Genomic DNA, 18,897 nt, shown 5'->3' with positions numbered 1-18,897 from the left:
GGCTCAATATTGATCCATATATAAGGCGCACTGGATTATAAGGCGCATGGTCAGCTTTTGAAAGAATTGAAGTCTCTTAGGTGCGCCTTATAGTGTGGAAAATACAGTACTTGTTTTCAACTTCATATAACTATTTGCTTATAACTATTTAAAAAACTAAAAGCAATAATTAATCATGTGACAGTCATGTGACAGCCAATGAACCGGGACAATTAAAGACAAGATGGCTAGCAGCTCCCGACGCAACTACATTGGTCGCAAAAAAGGTGCAAAAACCTGACTATACTAGAGGAAGTAAAAGTCGTAACAAGGTTTCCATAGGTGAACCTGCGGAAGGATCATTACCGGAGAGAGAGGGCGAACGAGCCCGCACTCGACCGCCCAGCCGCGGTGGCCCGGAGCCGCGGGGAGGCCCCCCTTGTACGTCCACTCAACCTTGGTCCTCCCCCCCCAGCCGGTGCCAGCGCGACCCGACAGCCGATGGGTACGCAACTGGGTTGGGGACATAAAGTAAGCTTGTGTGAGTGAGTGATAAAAAAAAATAAATAAATAAATAAAAAAATAAAATAAATTGTGATTTTATTTTTTTTTATTTTTTTTGATAGCTGGAAGAACGCACTTTACCTCACGACACCCAGGTTTATTCATTTTTTGCCATTGCAACCATGGAGCACCCAAATCACAACAAAATGTAACTCCCAGAAAACTAAAGAGGAAGAATGTGACGATATTACCGTATAACCCGGTGTAATGAGGAGATGGTGAAACGGTGTCAAAATCTTAATGCCGCCCAACCCTAGTGTGCGGGTATAAATATATATATATATATATATATATATATATATATATATATATATATATATATTTATATATATATATATCCATCCATCCATTTTCTTGACCGCTTATTCCTCACAAGGGTCGCGGGGGCTGCTGGCGCCTATCTCAGCTGGCTCTGGGCAGTAGGCGGGGAACACCCTGGACTGGTTGCCAACCAATCGCAGGGCACACAGAGACGAACAACCATCCACACTCACACGCACACCTAGGGACAATTCGGAGCGCCCAATTAACCTGCCATGCATGTCTTTGGAATGTGGGAGGAGACCGGAGTACCCGGAGAAGACCCACGCGGGCACGGGGAGAACATGCAAACTCCACCCAGGAAGGTCCGAGCCTGGACTCGAACCGGAGACCTCAGAACTGGGAAGCGGACGTGCTAACCACTCGACTACCGTGCCGCCCCCTATATATATATATATATATATATATATATATATATATATATATATATATATATATATATATATATATATATATATATATATATATATATATATATATATATATATATATATATTCCCTCCATGAGCCGGCACTTTACCGTGGTGGAGGGGTTTGCGTGTCCCAATGAGCTATGTTGTCTGGGGCTTTATGCCCCTGGCAGAGTCACCCATGGCAAACAGGTCCTAGGTGAGGGGCCAGACTAAGCACGGCTCAAAAACCCTTATGATGTATACAATTATTGGAAACACGTTTCCCTTGCCCGCACGCGGGTCACCGGGGCCCCTCTCTGGAGCCAGGCCTGGAGGCGGGGCTCGTTGGTGAGCGCCTGGTGGCCGGGCCTGCACCGATGGGGCCCGGCCGGGCACAGGCCGAAAAGGCAACGTGGGTCCCCCTTCCCACAGGCTCACCACCGGTGGGAGGGCCCAAAGGGGTCGGGTGCTGAGCTAGCTGGGCGGCAGCCAAGGGGGGAGACCTTGGCGGACCGATCCCCGGCTATAGAAGCTGGCTCTCGGGACATGGAATGTCACCTCTCTGGTAGGGAAGGAGCCCGAGTTGGTGTGTGAGGCCGAGAAGTTCCGACTAGATATAGTTGGAGTCGCCTCCACACACAGCTTGGGCTCTGGTACCAGTCCTCTCGAGAGGGGTTGGACTCTCTTCCAATCTGGAGTTGCCCACGGTGAGAGGCGCAGAGCAGGTGTGGGCATACTTATTGCCCCCAGGCTCGGCGCCTGTTTGTGCATATGCACCAAACAGCAGTTCAGAGTACCCACCCTTTTTGGAGTCCTTGGAGGGTGTGCTGGAGAGCGCTCCCCCTGGGGACTCCCTCGTCCTGCTGGGGGACTTCAACGCTCACGTGGGCAATGACAGTGAGACCTGGAGGGGCGTGCTTGGGAGGAACGGCTCCCCCGACCGGAACCCGAGCGGTGTTCTGTTATTGGACTTCTGTGCTCGTCACGGATTGTCCATAACGAACACCATGTTCAAACATAAGGGTGTACATATGCACACTTGGCACCAGGACACCCTAGGCCGCAGTTCGATGATCGACTTTGTAGTCGTGTCATCGGATTTGCGGCCGCATGTTTTGGACACTCGGGTGAAGAGAGGGGCGGAGCTGTCAACTGATCACCACCTGGTGGTGTGTGGCTGGGTATTGTCCATAATATCCAGCGGTTTGTCATGAGTCCTCTTCTCTGCCACTGTCACCAGAGAGTCGAGCTTCATGCCGACAACAGAGCCGGCCCGCCTGATAGGCTTGTTCAGTCTGTGAAAGTCCTTCTTGGATATGCGGTGTAAATGCGGACATCACGGTGTAAAAGAGGACACTGGCAACCACAGACTGGTAAAACATCTTCAGAAGTTTGCTGCAGATGTTGAAAGAACGCAGTCTCCTGAGGAAGTACATCCTGCTTTGTGTCTTCCTGTACAGGTGACTGGTGTGTGTTGTCCAGTCCAATTTATTGTCCAGCCACAACCCAAGGCATTTGTAACTGTCCACCACGTCCACCTCAGCTCCCTCTAACAGGACTGGTCGCATTCCTGATCTGGACCTCCTAAAGTCAATGACCAGCTCCTTCATTTTAGAGGTATTGAGCTGTAGGTTGTTGGTGTGGCACCAAGCAGCAAAGTCTCTGACCAGTCTCCGATACTCCTCCTCTCTGTCGTTCTGGATGCACCCAACGATGGCTGTGTCAGTGGCGTACTTCTGAACATGACACATCTCTATGTTGTAGCAGAGGTCCGAGGTGTACAGGGTGAAGAGAACAGGAGCCAGCACTGCTTGAGGGGCTCATTCCCCATGACGATGGAGGGAATTAATGGCTTGTAGTGTCTCAGATTTTCCCTTAGCTCGGTCTTTAGCTTAGCCCCAGCCTTACAGCCCCGTGCTCTCCTTCTCAGCTCCGCCGGGATGAGGTGTCGTATCCTGGCTCGTTCTTTTGTTTGCAGAGCCAAAAGTTCCTCCCGTGAATAAGTGAGGAAACTGGCTTTTGTTTGCTTTGAAATAAAAGTAAAAATATCCATAGGATATATAGTAGATGTAAAGCACACAATCTCTTCACAAAAAGAGAAAAAAGAAAATAGAGGAAAGGAGGTTAAATAAGTTAAAAGAGCTAAAAGAAAAAAACAAAAACAAAAAAACCCAGAAGAGCTACTGAAGAGTCAGCTGTCTCCACAGCAAAAAAAAAATACAAAATCTGCTTTCAGTTCACAATAGGAACTTCTGTAAGTCTTTCACTTATGCCCCATTTTGGTCGTTGACTATGACGAAATGTAGCCTATCAAAGAAGCGCTCTGAAATGAACTAGTAAATCAAACAACCGAATATCCTATCTATCCATTTTGTGAATGTGATTGCAAGCTGTATGCCGTGAATTTCATGATTACTACAAGTACCAGTTTTGCACACAATACTTTCTGACAATGTGGTTGAGCGGTAAAGCACAGTCTTCGTGAGCTTGTGGGCATTGGTGCGAGTCCAGCTTTTTTTTTTTTTTCTCGAACTAGTCATACTAACTTCAATCATGATAATGTGCAATAAGTTATTATATTTAATAATATATCAGGTGTGATGAGATTATCTGAGCACCCCAAACACACAATCTGACCAAAATGTTTAAATACCTGATTTTTTATCTTTAAGTGTGGTGTCTGACAAAGATAAAAAAAAATATTTTGAGCTATGAAAGATCCTTATGAGTGTACCAGGATTATCCATCCACCCATCCATTTTCTGAACCGCTTTCTCCTCACAAGGGTCGCGGGGAGTGTTGGAGCCTATCTCAGCTGGCTATGGGCAGTAGGCGGGGTACACCCTGAACTGGTTGCCAGCCAATCGCAGGGCACACAGAGATGGACAATCATTCACACACACAAGCACACCTAGGGACAATTTGGAGCGCCCAATTAACTTGCCATGCATGTCTTTTGGAATGTGGGAGAAGACCCACGCAGGCACGAGGATAACATGCAAACTCCACCCAGGAAGGCCGCAGCCTGGACTCGAACCCGAGTCCTCAGTACTGGGAGGCGGACGTGCTAACCACTCATTCACCATGCCGCCCTGTACCAGGCTTATGACATCATCAAATGACAGCTTTACATTGTCCAGCTAGATGAATCAACAATTTGCAGTTCCACTTTGATTGAGCCACATTGCAAAAGTCACGTTGTGTTTGGACCCTTCAAAAAGATTGATCGAACATTAATTTTCAAATGTATAGTCAAGTTTTATTGCAGTCTGTTGAGTTTAAGATATATTTTAAAGCTCCGGATGACGGAGTTGCTGGCTGGAGAGCCACCATCGCGGGTGCATGTAGCGAAAAGTCTGTTACTGTTTTTGTAAAAGTAAATGTAGTGATGTGTGCTGGCCAGTAGATGGCATTGTAGCCTCAAAGGAACGGGGGCTTCCGGGCTTGTCAGAGAGGATTGAGAAGGGAGTACCAAAAATCAAGAGGCCAGCGTACGCTAGCATAAAACGGAATGTGAATTCTTCTGCGTTAAATGTCTTAAATCACAAAAATATCACTCGATGTGACTAAATTAACTTCTGAAGACATGTTTTCTTTCTCTTGTTGGCTGATAAATCCACCTTCTGTTAGTCCGTTGATGATCATGATTGGTTATGAATGGAACGCTGTTGACGTGACGTTACTTTAACACTTTAATCCCTGAGGCTAAGCCATTTGGCTTTGCTACCATCTATTCTAGCCCCATAGGGCAGCCAATTGGCTGGATTAGCTTTCGTTAATATCCTAGCCCAAGTGTGAAAAGCCCAACAATTTGCATGTTCTAATTTCCATGCCGACGGGACCATCCAAGTTGCTCGACTATTATGCAAATGTGGCAATTACTCTGTACGAATCTACTGCGAAAGTGAAACGATCTTTTGGCTTTCCAAAAAATGAGAAAGAGGCAGATCTCTTTCGAACTAGTGTACTTTTTTATTTTTATTTATTTATTATTATTATTTTTTTAAATCACACCACGGTATAACATTTCCACTGTTATGATCATAATGCAAAGGTGTTCTCTCCTCTGTTTTTCATAAAAGGTCAAAACTATTTGATTTGTATTTCTTGCTGAGATTTACTGCTGGAGCACACACTTAGAAATTGCTGCAATGAAATATACAAACAAATATGTGAAGCATGTGGATAGTGATATTGAAGACAAATGCTTATTTTTTAAATCTGAAGTCAGCTCTTTCTTCAACTATTCAAATTATTGTAAAAATAGGTCTAGAAACAAGAAATGCTTTCAATATTTCAATGCTTTTATTTACCACAGTTTGACGTTTTAGTACAGATTTGATCAGTAATTGTGGAAGTTTATCGGACGATAATTGGCACTGTTACACCTCCTTTCTATATTTGCTACATGTATAATTCTATTGATCAAAACAACACACTGTTGCATGCTGGATTGTTTAGCCCTTAATTTGTGAAAATGATCACATCTTATGTGTTCATCAGACCATGTGGTGTTGCAGCTGTTGATCATCAATTATTTGCTGAAAAAGCCCTCAGTAATATTTCTACTTTCGTGATCACGGTGGAAAATTGTTTTATCCTCCTCTGTTTTTAGGAAAAGGTCAAAAAATGTGTTTTGTATTTCTTGCTGAGATTTATTGCTTGTGCACACACATGATTCAAACAAATTTTGCAATTAAATATAAATGGCTGAAATTAAATATAGACACAAATAAAAAAATATATTTTTGACATCTGAAGTGAAGTATTGTAAAAAAATAAAAAAAATAAAAATAATAATAATAATAATAATAATAAATAAAAAAAAGATCTAGAAACAAGAAAATGCTTTCAGTACTTCAATGCTTTTATTTACAAAAGTTTGACGTTTTATTACAGATTTGATCAAGAATTGTGGAAGTTATCTGAGCATAAGTGGCACTGCTACACCTCTTTTCTGCATATGTGATTGGATTATGTGATGGGTGCAGCTGCTGCTCACTCAATCATGTGGTGACAAAGAACTCATTGAATATTCAGTTCACTTGCAAAGAGGTCGTTTTTTAGCAGGGTGTGCCTGGAAGCCGCTAATCTGGCAGGTAATGGCTGCATTTGTAAAACAAAGGTGCCTAGTTGTAGGCCACTGGGTTGTTGATACACAAAACACAGTGCCATTTGGCTCACTTCTGGGGACTGGGGAGGGGTAAGGAAAACCCTGGGTTTGAAGTGTTAAAGTCCCTTCTGATTGGACGAGCAGTTGTGTATTGTGCCAGGTCACTGACATGGCATCCTTTTTTGTGCTGATTTTAGCTGAAGTTTGCTTATAATACATTTTTACAGCCCCAAAGATGTGAAATAGGAGGATAGGCATTGCTTATAAAGAGAATTAATGAAAGCACTTTACGATACTAGTAATTTATGGTAGGTGACTACTGCTGACGACTGACTGAGAGTGGGTGAATGGGTTTTGATTTGTCGTTTAACTACAAGTTACTACTTAATAATTACTAGTAATACTATTACTACATTACGAGTAATTAATTATTTAGTTTTCCACATAATTTATCCTTCAATTTCCTCCATAAGCATTCAGCTTAGCATTCAGCTATTAGCATTCAGCTGTCAGCATTCCCACGCAATTTCTGCAGAAATCACACTCAGTTTGGTTGTTCAAGGAATTGTATCATCATAGCTCTACTTACATGCCACCCACTGCATCCAGATAACATCATACTTGTTCTTTGGAGGTGTAAATTCTTGAAGGTTATAGCAGTAGTACGTCTCAATGCGGTCTGCATCATCACCCAGGTAATCCTCATGTGCATGTAGGAGGAAGTGCTCCATCATGTCCGCCATCTCCATTTTCTCAAATACAGGGAGGAGAACTCCTTTGGTCACACGACCAATACCGGAGCCACAGTCCAGAGCACAGTGAGTGCCCGCTTTCCCAGGGCCCTTAAGTAGAAAATAAAAGAAACATACTGTCAGAATAAAATCTCTTTGTAAAGGTTTGATATAGATAGATAGATAGATAGATAGATAGATAGATAGATAGATAGATAGATAGATAGATAGATAGAATTTGAAAACAATTATTAATGGAACCTTGACTTTATAAAATCACGTTAAACAGTCAAACCGGTAATCGGATCGTCCCATTCCTAATCTTGATAGACTTTTTAGGCATATTATCGCCCAGCCTTAATACATATATATATATATATATATATATATATATATATATATATATATATATATGTAGTAACAGTACAAGATACAAAAAACGATGTACTTACATTAGCAGGGGTAAACACGAAGGAAAAGGGGTAAACACGAAGGAAAAAATCCATAAGTACATAAATCCGTAAGTACATAAATCCGTAAGTACATAAAATGCACTACTTCACAAACACTAAGCACAGGCAGCGGATGGGCACATGGGAGAAAGTAACAATCCTTTGGCACCAGAAGAATGCTGCCGCCAGCCTTAAATAGCTGCTGATTGGTGATAGGTGACTGGTGTGATCCCAGGCACCTCCCACCACTGACTAGTACTCTGCATTAGGGGGAGACAAAGCACGCCAGAGAACAGACATAACAGTTGTAGGAACTATGAGCAATTCACCCCTAATGTTTTTTCTTCTCCATCACCAAGACAGTACAACGCCATCCTGCTGCCCACACGGACCTTTTTACCTGGCTGATAACGGATTCCATGTGTTTTTCCAAGCAACAATGTCACCTTGGGACCCCTTTGGTGATAATTCTTCCCCACTCCCCAGTGTAAAACACTGATGACCGAGTTAGAATAAACACGCCAAGTCTTCACATGTCAAATTCAGGCAAGGGACAGAACAAGCTGATTCACACTCATAACTAAACCAGACAAACCAAAATTCAAGGACGCATCTGTTGAGGAAGGACGCATCTGTACTTTCTCCTGCCCTTGCTCGTGATTTCTAACTACTTGTTGATTTTTGCATTGGGATTTTTGACTACGTTGTTGCAGAATGCCTGGCGGAAAAAGAGCTGACGAGAATGAGGAGATAAAATCTTTTCTTAAAAACTCAGTGGATGGTCGCCGAATTACTTGAAATGAAGAAGAGCATTGACCCACTTCTTCTGGAAATACAGCAATTGAAGAAAGAAACACAAGAAAAAGATCGACACATTGTTGCCCTGGAACAAAAAGTGGATGATTTGGAACAGAATCTTTGTATCAACGATGTGATAGTCACAGGTATCAAGATCAAGCCGCGCCGCGGCCCTTCGGTGAGAGCTGCGGCTGGCACAAGCACAGAAGATTCTGACCAATCTTCAGGGAAGGAGACTGTGGAACAGCAAGTGACACTTCAACTCAGAGATTTGGGATTAACTGTTGATCCTGCGCACATTCAGATGTGCTTTTCGCTTCCAACTGGAGGGACACGACCACCGGCAGTTCTGATCAGGTTTGTTGACAGAAAGAAAAAGATTGCTCTTCTGAGAGACCGTCACAAGATTCGTGGTAAACATGTCTGCATCAACAAAAATCTCACTAAACAAAATGCTGACATTGCCAAATAGGCGCGACAAATGAGAAAGAATGGGCTTATTGAAAGCACGTGCACAAAAGACTGCCAAATTTTTATTCAAACTAAAGATAACTCTGGTCAACAAAAAACACGAATCGTGAAAAGAGTTGAAGAATTGGCGTAGCTTGAGAGACATCCACAACAGTACCTCACATCACTAATTACCCAAAACTGGGTTGTATATGATTACTTGCTGACTTTGCCAAGGCTAACTCTTGTTTATACACCTGCATTGATAATATCTATTGCTGTTCCCATATGAATCAAAATATTGTTTTGTTCTAATTCCATTTGGACATTTGTTGTAACAGTCAAGGCTACATGATAAGGCTGTATTTTGGCTACAATGAATCTGCTGTCAATAAGCAAAATGGGGTTGGTGGCCTGGCTCCTGGAATGCGGCTGGCATAGGCCGCCCTGCTGGGTGAGCTGGTCTTGGTAGTGCTCAGGAGTCCTCTATCAAAACTACAAGTCACTGGCAACAGTGGTGGCTGAGATGACCAGAATCGAGGCAGTATTGCTTGAACGCAATGGGCAGAATGCAAGTCAATCTACTCTTCTGGAAGCCACAACATGTGTGAAAGCTGATCCGAGGTCAGCGAAGACGCTACTGGTGAACGAGAAAAAATGCGCTTGCCTTGGCTGCTCGCCTGGCGGGGTGGGACGGCTGGTGGCGTCTGGGGACCGATTCACCAGTTCCAAATCACTCGGACTAGCAATCTACACACGAACAGTCAAGATGAACTGAGCGAGCAGTGTCTGGGAAAATCTGGGATGGATGGATACGATTTGAATCAATGACTATTCTAAACAATGTATATAACTGATGCGTTTTAGTAATGGATCGATGGGGACGGGTCTTGAATAAGCCATCGGATTCTACCCGTCAGCCCTTCTTTCGGATGTCAATGTTGCAAATTATGTGATGCGATCGATGTAAGCTGCCCGAAGTAAAATGTGGACTGTGCCCGAAAGGAAAAAAATGAATAAAACAAAACAAGATTCAGTCATCAATTCAAAATACCAGGATGTCTAACGAAATCAACATTCCTACAATGGAAATTTACATGAGTCAAGATCGCCCCAAAATGCTTACATTTGGAAGAGCAGTCATACAATCAGCTCATCAGTAAGCTCTGCAGAAGCCTGATAAGGATCCTGAACTTCAGAATCAGGTGTGCTGTAGGACAGAAAAATCAAAAACCTGAACCAGGACTCTGGCCCTGGAGGTCCTGGATTGGGGAAGCTTGGTCTAAACGAAAGGCACTTCCGATAGAATAATTAGGTGTTTCTATCCCCAAGCGTCCTTGTATAAACGGACCCTTAATCTTTCTGATCGTACAGAAAAGTGAGTGAATATGCACGATGGAGTCAAGAAGTAACCTGCTGCTGCCAGCAAGTGGCCGGGTTGAGCTCCAATGGCGTATGCTGACAGTGATCTTTGTGCAGGAGAATCCACAATATAGAACAAATAATTAGTGTAATGGTGGAATAAAACTGTTTATTTTTTGCCTTCACTGAGTGTAACTTCAGGTTGAATTCTGACTTACTCTCTGACTGATTATAAAGGATTACATTTTTTGCATAAACACTAAAAACAAAAGAATTACATAATTATCAACCCTTTACACTGAAGGAGCAAAACGTTGGACCAAATTTTCACCACTGTAAACACAAAGGGGTATATTCACTAAGAATGCGCTGCGTCGGGTAATAGCGCGAAATATTGCACCACAACTGCACCCGCAGTCTGCGCCCAGTTACCCACCTATTCACTAAGAATATTGCTCCACACATATACCGGCGTAAACATGCCCACAAAACTGACATCTTCGAGCAAATTTGCACCTGATTTACCACACATGGCAATGGATTTGCGCCAAGAACATTGTAGTATAGTAAGAGTTACGAGAAAGATGACATGATCAGAAAGCGGGGTTAGACCGAGAGTAAGCATTTATAGCGCCATTAAACTGTACAGAGCAGAGAGGATGACAACGACGTAATTCATTCATAAAGTATAAATTATTGGTGCGATCGTTTTTAAAAAATCTATTTTCAGAGGTTGGCGTGGGCGTACAGTATGCATCTGGCACGTAAAAATGATTGTAAAATGCCTCCCCGCCATTGCTGATCAGCCCGGGTTACGTTATGTGTTACCAACATGGAAGATTTCCCCCTCCCTCTCTCTCTCTCTCTCTCCTCTGTGTGTGATCAGTCAGAAAGGAACGTGCACCGTGCAACATGCACTGCTGTGATGATCCCGGGATCGAGATTGCGGCAGGTTTATACATGCTTTCCATAAACGTTATTTGCGTCACGCAAACTCCGTGTGGCTATTTGCACTGGCGTTAGTGAATTAGACACTGTATATACATGAGTCTCATTTGTATTGGGGTTGGCATATTTTGTGTCAAATGTATGCAAATGTATGCAAATTACCTAATTTACATACGCGCAAATAACACCCGCGCACAATCTTGTTGGCAGCGCCCTTAGTGACGGATTTCCCCATCTGCGCATGTTTATTGAATTAGGCGCTCCCGGATTGCTCCATTTTTGCCGGTTAGCGCGGTGCAACGGCGACGCAAACCTTTAGTGAATAGGCCCCAAAATCGGCTAAACACTTTTTGCAGAACAATACACACAGTGATTTGCGAAACACTGAACACATTTTTATACCTGAGACACAGAAGTATGTCATAATGTCACTTCTTTGCTATTCCAAAGCACTGACTGACAAGTCACCACACGCATTTCTTTTTTTTTTTTTTTTTCAGTCATACTTACCACAAACCTCTTTAGAAATTGGCGGGAACCCTCCAGATCCACATTGGACACCTCCACAAAATCTCCCATCATTCCCTCTTCTGAGGCTGGCACATCCTCATAGAACTGTTGAGCTCTGTAGTAGAACTGTTTCTCTCCCTGGATGTACTCACATGTGACTGGAAACAGTTTCACTGTCAGGGCAAAGTAAAACATGCCATTGCCATTACATTGCCACACATACGTTACAAATACTGTACAATAGTGCTTCAACATGGTTGACGAAGTTCAATTTGGACGGGTAACCACTCTGGCCACTTTGGCAGGTTGTGTTCTAAATCAAAATACATACCAAGATTGGCCAACTATTAACCATTTTTGATGATCCACGTACGGCTTGATTGGTAGTGATTAATTACATTAGCTGGGAAAAGGACCTAAAAGCCGACAAATACACCTTTCTTGTGATTTATTCAAGGTTATTTTAGTTAATGAAAACAAAATAACCACAACTAAAATTCAATTATTTTCAATTATTTTGTTAACGAAATAAAACGAGAGCTGCGAACAGCTCTAAAGGTCTCTCGCGGCCCAAGCCACTTGGGGTACTTGCACATTTGGGTACCTGGGCCTGGCACATTCGAATTGGAATTTTTATTGAAAATGGCATAATAAACTTTTACATATGGATGTTTTTTTTGTTTTATGTTTTTTTGTTTGTTTTTTTGCCAGGTGGGGTGAGTATTAAAAGCTCAATGAGTTTTGGTCAATGTCAAGACCCTCAAAAAGCAGTGTACTTTTTTTAAAAGTCTATATACACATCATTAGTTTTATTCATAGCACAATATTGCGTTCATTGTCCATAGAGGGCATCAAAAATACATGACTAAATTAAAAGTACATATGTATGGATAGGTCTAATGCCAGTGTACATTATGAATGGTCGAAAGTAAAAAAAATATTAATGAATGACAGTATCCAAATTTTGTACAAAATACCATGTGTGGGGTATTTTTTTTTTCGCCCCAAGGGCTAGGTGGCGCTATATTTATAACCGAATATTGTCATAGAGGTACCTTCAGGCCATGACGGTTAAACATACATGGGCAGTTTGTGATTTTTTGGAGCATGTACCGGGGAGTTGTTACGCATTTAGTTTTTCATCGCCAAGGGAATATGAAAAAAAATAAATAAATTGATGCCCCGCCCCATCATATAGTATTTCGAAAAGTTAAGATTTTTACCCTTGTTGTTGGCCCAGGTCTTGACATGGCCCAGGCCAAGTTTGAAGTCAAGTTTCCACAGTGTCTTGAGTTTGCAGTAATTAATTCAAATTAGTTTGATGATGTATTAGTTTGATGAGCCCAGCTAATGTAAAAACACACACCCCCCAAAAAAATAAACAAATAGAAAACAATCAGTGATGCCTATAAATTTACAATTTTATTTTACAAATGTACAAATTGCATCTTGCGAGTCATCACTCAAACTATTCAGTGATCCATCTCCCACACACACACAAAAAAAATCAATAATATAATTAGTCTATTCTATAATTGGTCACAAAACATTGAAGATTGCAATATCCGAGTCTGAAATTGTAATGTCTAAAACTCAGCTACTACTGAAAAAGTTGATGGTAAGTACAGCGCGGAATGTGTGGCCGCACAGCCGCTGCCTTGTCTGGCTTCTGAAAGTCTGCACACAATGGTCGGCGTTCTGCCACTTCCTGGTCCAGCACCAGCTCTTCAAGGAGTGTGTCCTCATCCAGATTACCCCCCTGACTCCACAATCTTCTTAAGATCCTCCACGTATTCTGTAATAATATACCCTTTGAATTATTGAATCGTATTGTACATGTATGCAAAATAATTCAAATTAACTTTAATTTCTATTCCTACTTTTTTTCCACAATATTGTGATTAGATTGTTGAATTCTAATTCTGGATGTAGATATTTCACATAAAAAAATCCATACGAAATGTTGGCTGCACCAGGACTTTGCGCACAATAAATGCTCCTTTCCTGTACTTGGGATAGCACAAAGTGTATTTAGCGTCCCCATCCGATGTGCATTTTCTGCATGGAGGGTCTGGATTTCCACGGTCACCAAAGAGCTCTGCCTGGATCTGCACTGGTCTGCACTCCTGAAAATATGATTCCATAAACATATGTACCATGCAAAGTGTGTTGTTTGAGATAATGGTAATTTTGACAACATGTAATCAAAATCAATTATTACAATAACTACCCTTACCCTTCTTGTCCTTTAGCTCACATTGAGACTGCTACGGTTCTTGTTGAGGCTAAGGCTGGACATGAAGCTTCTTTTTGCTTTAAAAAAGAAAAAAAACTTTTAAATAAGAAACTGTTGAAATGCAGGTAATATTTACACCTATACAGCCATTTTAGTCTTTCAAAAATGCACAATACATTTGTAAATTACATGCACATGACAAATTTGAAAACTAGGTGGGGTGAGCAATTTGTTTTTGCATAAATTGGTGTGTTATCAATCATGTATATTGTACAGTACATTTACTCACATTTCGGATCCAAACACCGGGTACATCACCCAAATCATCTTCCAAACATGTTGCCTGTGTAGCTGATTCCTTCAACGCCATACTCCATAAGCATCTCATCCACCATCTGAAACAAAGTTTGAACTGTTGTTAACTTGGGCATGATACCCAATACAATATAAAGTAGACAACAAATGGAAAGTTAGCAGTTCCTCATGTAGCGATATATTGGGTCGTCTTTTGGACGAATTAATAATCTGGACGTTACAGAGGTAAATTGTATTTACCTCCATAACCTCTAGGGGCACCACGTTGGCTTTGCTTTGGGTTAACAGGAGCAAACAACGACCAAAATCCTTTCTTCATCAGTCATTTCTAATCTAAAGTCGCCACACTCGATATTCAGTGGTTCGTTGTACTAACAAAAGAATAATAATCCACTCGGAAACACAGATGACATAGGCGGAATAGAGTTAATAAAACATGCATTTATTCACGATTGCTACACTACAGAATCAAAACACTGCCTATCTAACTATCCTACCGTCAGAAGAAAAGAAATCAAATAAAGCTAATCAAAATGGGGAAAGAATGCGAACGAAAAAGGAAATTTAACTTGCCAGGTCTGTGATATGTTTCAAATGTAAGTTGCACACAGTGATATGCCGAATTGGGGAAATCAAATGTGCACTTATGAGTTGGATACTGCGTAGAACGAGCAGAAACGGGAGGTCTTTGGAAAAGGAGGAAAAATAGTCAATGTTCGTTCAAAAAGGCAAGAAAAATAAAAAAAGGGGCTATTCCACAGGTGAGCAAGGGAGCCGCTCGGGGGATGACGTAGTTGCGCGGCTCGTCCCTTGATTTGTCGGCGAGATGTTTTCCGGCGAAGTTGGTTCTGCCGGGCAGCTGTCCGACTCCAGGTGTTGGAGCTCGGTTCGCGGCGTGCCGGCGTACGGGCGAAGGTCCGCCGTTGGAGGTGCGCTTGCACAGCGGCGGGGCGCCACCGAATAGCAGGTGAGATGTGGTGCGGCTTAGGTGCACAACCTTGAGTCCGGCGGTACGTTGCAAGTGTACCCCGGGGCCGTTGCTGGCGGGCAGTCACCGATGGTGAAGAAAAGGGGGGAAAAAAGGAAAGGGGGAGTAAAAGAGTCTCTTTGGGGTCAGCGTTGATGTTGCACCTGCTTTGGCGTGGCGTGGAGCGAGTGTCTGCTCTCGTGTCAATGGTTGCTGCCAGGAACAAAAGGGGGCCACGTGCTGGACATTTTCTTGGGACAAAGAGTCAGTGGGCAAGCTGGGCCACTTGCAGGCAACATGCCTTAGGATGGTCAGTAGAAGAAGCGTGGAGCGGAAGCCAAAGCAGAAACATTTTCGGCAGATATGTGCTACACACATGCGTGCCCATTTCTGTTATTAATGTGACCGTTATTTAGTATAGGGTTGAAAATAATTTGTTGCTAGGTTAAGTTTTAAGGCTATAGCTTAGTAAAATCGAGAGCTGCTGAATGATTTATCGAGTGAATCCAACAGTGGTTACCAAATTCGGGTTAGCTGTGCCCATCAGAGAGTCATAATAGTCACAATTACACCCTTCCTTTCCCCCCAAACTCTCTCTCACCAACCTCAACAAACACTTTACTTGTAAATTTGTGGTGCATATACTGTAAAAAGAGGTGATGTGACAATAACACTTATAATGTAATTCTTTTTTATGAAAAGGCGGGTTGCTGCAGGCAGCTGAGATGAAGAAAGACTGTTCCATTCTTCTGCATATTCAAGACAAAGACTGTCGCAATAGAGGTGCAGTCTTATTTCAGAGATTACACAAGGTTCTTAAAGTCAACAGCAACAGAAACAGCAACCAGGGACGAACAAATGTGAGTTGTTACATTGCACTTTCATTGTCACTTTGCTAAAATTACAAATTTCAAAAGTAAAGCATTCGTCAGCAATATGTCACTTGTATTCTGTTTACCTTTAGAGACAGCATTAATTAGAAAGCATGACTCTTTGCACATGTTAAGTGAGTGTGTGTGTGTGTGGGTGTGTGTGTGTGTGTGTTTCAGACAACCCTATGCTGAGAGCTACAAACTCTTTTGTGAACAAGTAATCCGTCAAAGGATTATAGTTGACAAAGATGTGATGAGAATGGACAAGCTAAGAAGGTTTGTGAACAGTGTTAAGAAACACGAGGATCTTGATGCTTCAGACTACAGGTAACGTATAAATCTTCACACTGAAAAACATTGACCGAAATCTATGGGGAGTGATTTGTCTAAAATCTCACTGTTTCAGAGAAAAATAGTTTTCTGACAAGCTCAATTTAAAAAATAACTAACTAACTAACTAACTAACTAACTACTAACTAACTAACTAACTAACTAACTAAATAAATAAATAAATAAATAAATAAATAAATAAATAAATAAATAAATATAATTGATTCTCTCAAAATGAAAACCAGTTGGTTGGTAATTATTACATGCAAATGTGTGTGTTTTTTGTCTTCTGTATTTATAATTGTTCTTTGACCAAGCAAGTATAGAGGCCTACAGGATATCCGAATACCAAAATATTCGATAGCTGCAGCACTAATAATACTAATTTTGAGTTGTGGCACGCCCACACAAGTTCTTTTACCACGCACCCGTGTCAAAACTAGCTTACTGCACACGCTGCACCCCAACTTCAAATTTTTGCTAACATAATAATAATAATAACTACAGCTACAAGCAGCTATAAAGGGCCCTCGCAGCCCGGGCCACGTTGGGGTACTTGCACGTTGAGGTACTTGCTCGTTAGGGTACTCGCACATTGGGGTAATGGCACATTAGGAGCAAAATTTCTTTGAACATGGCATGATAAACCTTTACATGTGAATTTTTTTTGCCAGGTGTGATGTGTGTCAAGCTCAATGTGTTTTGGTGATTGTTAAGATCTGCAAAAATCAGCGTCCTTTTTTATTTTTAGGGAATGAGTTGACCTGACTGTTTTTTTTTTTTGCAAAAGTATATATACCCATCATCGCTCGTACTCATTGCACAATGTTGCTTTTATTGTCCATACAGGCGATCAAAAAAAAATGAAACTGAATAAAAACAGTACATATGCTTGGATCGGTCTGATACCAGTGAACATCTTGAGTAGTGGAAAGTAAAAGAATATTCATAAATGACTTAGTTATAACACTTACGAGCTCACAAATTTTGTTCAAAATACCGTAAGTGTTTTTTTTGGGGTTTTTTTTATGCCTCAAGGACTAGGTGGCGCAGTATTTATAACAGAATTTTGTCATAGAGATACCTTCAGGCCTTGACTATAAATATACATGTCAAGTTTTGGATTTTTTGAAGCATGTACCGGGGAGTTATTCAGCATATCCTTCATTCACGATACTGCTTTTAACGTCCATAGAGGCTATCAAAAATAAATAAAACTAAATAAAAAATACGTATGTTTGGATAGGTCTGATGCCAGTGAACATTTTGAGTGGTGGAAAGTAAAAGAATATTCATAAATGACTTAGTCATCACACTGAGAATGAGTTTACAATTTTTGTAAAAATCCCGTAAGTGGGGTATTTATTTTTTTTTGCCTCAAGGGCTAGGTAGCGCTACATATATAACTGAATGTTGTCATAGAGATAGCTTCAGGCCTTGACTATAAACATACATGTCAAGTTTGGGATTTTTTGGAGCATGTACCCGGGAGTTATCAAGAATATCCTTTTTCATTACGAAACGTGTTTACAATTTTTGTAAAAATACCGAAAGTGGGGTATTTTTTTTTTTCATGCCTCAAGGGCTAGGTGGCGCAGCATATATAACTGAATGTTGTCATAGAGATAGCTTCAGGCCTTGACTATAAACATACATGTCAAGTTTGGGATTTTTTGGAGCATGTACCGGGGAGTTATTAAGCATATCCTTTTTCAGTGCGAAACACAAATTTTGATGCCCCTCCCTCATCATATAGTATTTCGAAAAGTCAAGATTTTTCCCCCTGTCGTTGGCTCAGGTCTTGACATGGTCCAGGTCAAGTCTTAACTCAGTCGGATGAAACGTGTAGGAGAAGTGGGCAAAAGTCTGCCCCCTGTAAATGTGCAAAAATCGTCAAAAATGGGACATTAAAAAATTCGTAGCTCACTTCCTGTTCATTTTAGCATATGGGTCCAAGAGACTTTTTTGTAGGTCTTTGGCTCCCTCATACACCTAAAAATATTCGTCGTTCTTGCTTAAACGTACAACCGGGGCTGCTTCGTTAAAAATTTCTAGGGGGCGCTATTGGGTCATTTTTGTAAAAATAGCACAATCAACAATAAAATATTGCTCATTTTACTAGGCCAGATGTGTGTGCCAAGTTTCATGAGTTTCTGTGCATGTTTAGACCCTCAAAACTGGCGTTGTTTTCTTGGCGCACAGCGCTTAGCCACGCCCACAGCAATTCGCGAAAACTCACAAACTTCGTGTTGTGACATCATGAAGGCCGAAACCCTCATCTGAGCAAATATGAGGTATGTCCAGTTAACGTGTTTGGAGAAAAACGTACAGGTAACAGGTATTGAGATGATAAATGCCAAGTTTGAAGTCAACTGGATGAAAAATGTTTGCAAAGGGGGAAAAAGCATGACCACAGTTAATGTGCCAAAATAGGCCAAAATTGGACATTAAAAAATTCATAGCTCATTTCCTGTACATTTTAGCTACATGGTCCCAATAAACTTTTTTGTGCGTCTCGGGGTGCTACACGTGCCTGCCAATTTTCGTTGCTGTAGCT

At 41.6% G+C, this 18,897-nt stretch overlaps 1 protein-coding gene and 1 long non-coding RNA gene across 4 annotated transcripts in view; both read right to left on the bottom strand.

The window, feature by feature from the left end:
• Positions 1 to 12,052, bottom strand: part of ntmt2 (N-terminal Xaa-Pro-Lys N-methyltransferase) — a 105,031-nt gene extending 92,979 nt beyond the window's left edge. Inside the window, exons 1-2 of one of the 2 annotated variants that reach the window (XM_077533438.1) lie at positions 11,621 to 12,052; positions 6,959 to 7,211 (exon numbers count right to left, since the gene is read on the bottom strand). In XM_077533438.1, the coding sequence (XP_077389564.1) occupies positions 6,959 to 7,211; positions 11,621 to 11,875 (508 nt within the window). In that variant the 5' untranslated portion in view covers positions 11,876 to 12,052. Of the gene's footprint in view, positions 1 to 6,958; positions 7,212 to 7,552; positions 7,703 to 11,620 lie in introns of those variants that run through there. The other variant, XM_077533439.1, reaches the window with a different exon arrangement.
• Positions 12,053 to 12,520: 468 nt separating this feature from the next.
• Positions 12,521 to 16,485, bottom strand: LOC144026622 (uncharacterized). Of its 2 annotated transcripts, XR_013285238.1 has the most exons (4): positions 14,146 to 16,485; positions 13,857 to 13,933; positions 13,609 to 13,746; positions 12,521 to 13,415 (listed from the first exon to the last, which is right to left on the bottom strand). It is a non-coding gene; the product is annotated as an uncharacterized LOC144026622 (long non-coding RNA). The 2 variants fall into 2 exon arrangements; XR_013285237.1 differs by having other exon boundaries at positions 12,521 to 13,746.
• Positions 16,486 to 18,897: the final 2,412 nt, after the last annotated feature.

Source organism: Festucalex cinctus, chromosome 10, assembly GCF_051991245.1.
Source record: "Festucalex cinctus isolate MCC-2025b chromosome 10, RoL_Fcin_1.0, whole genome shotgun sequence".
Lineage (NCBI taxonomy): Eukaryota > Metazoa > Chordata > Actinopteri > Syngnathiformes > Syngnathidae > Festucalex > Festucalex cinctus.
This window is presented reverse-complemented; position numbering and strand designations above follow the sequence as displayed.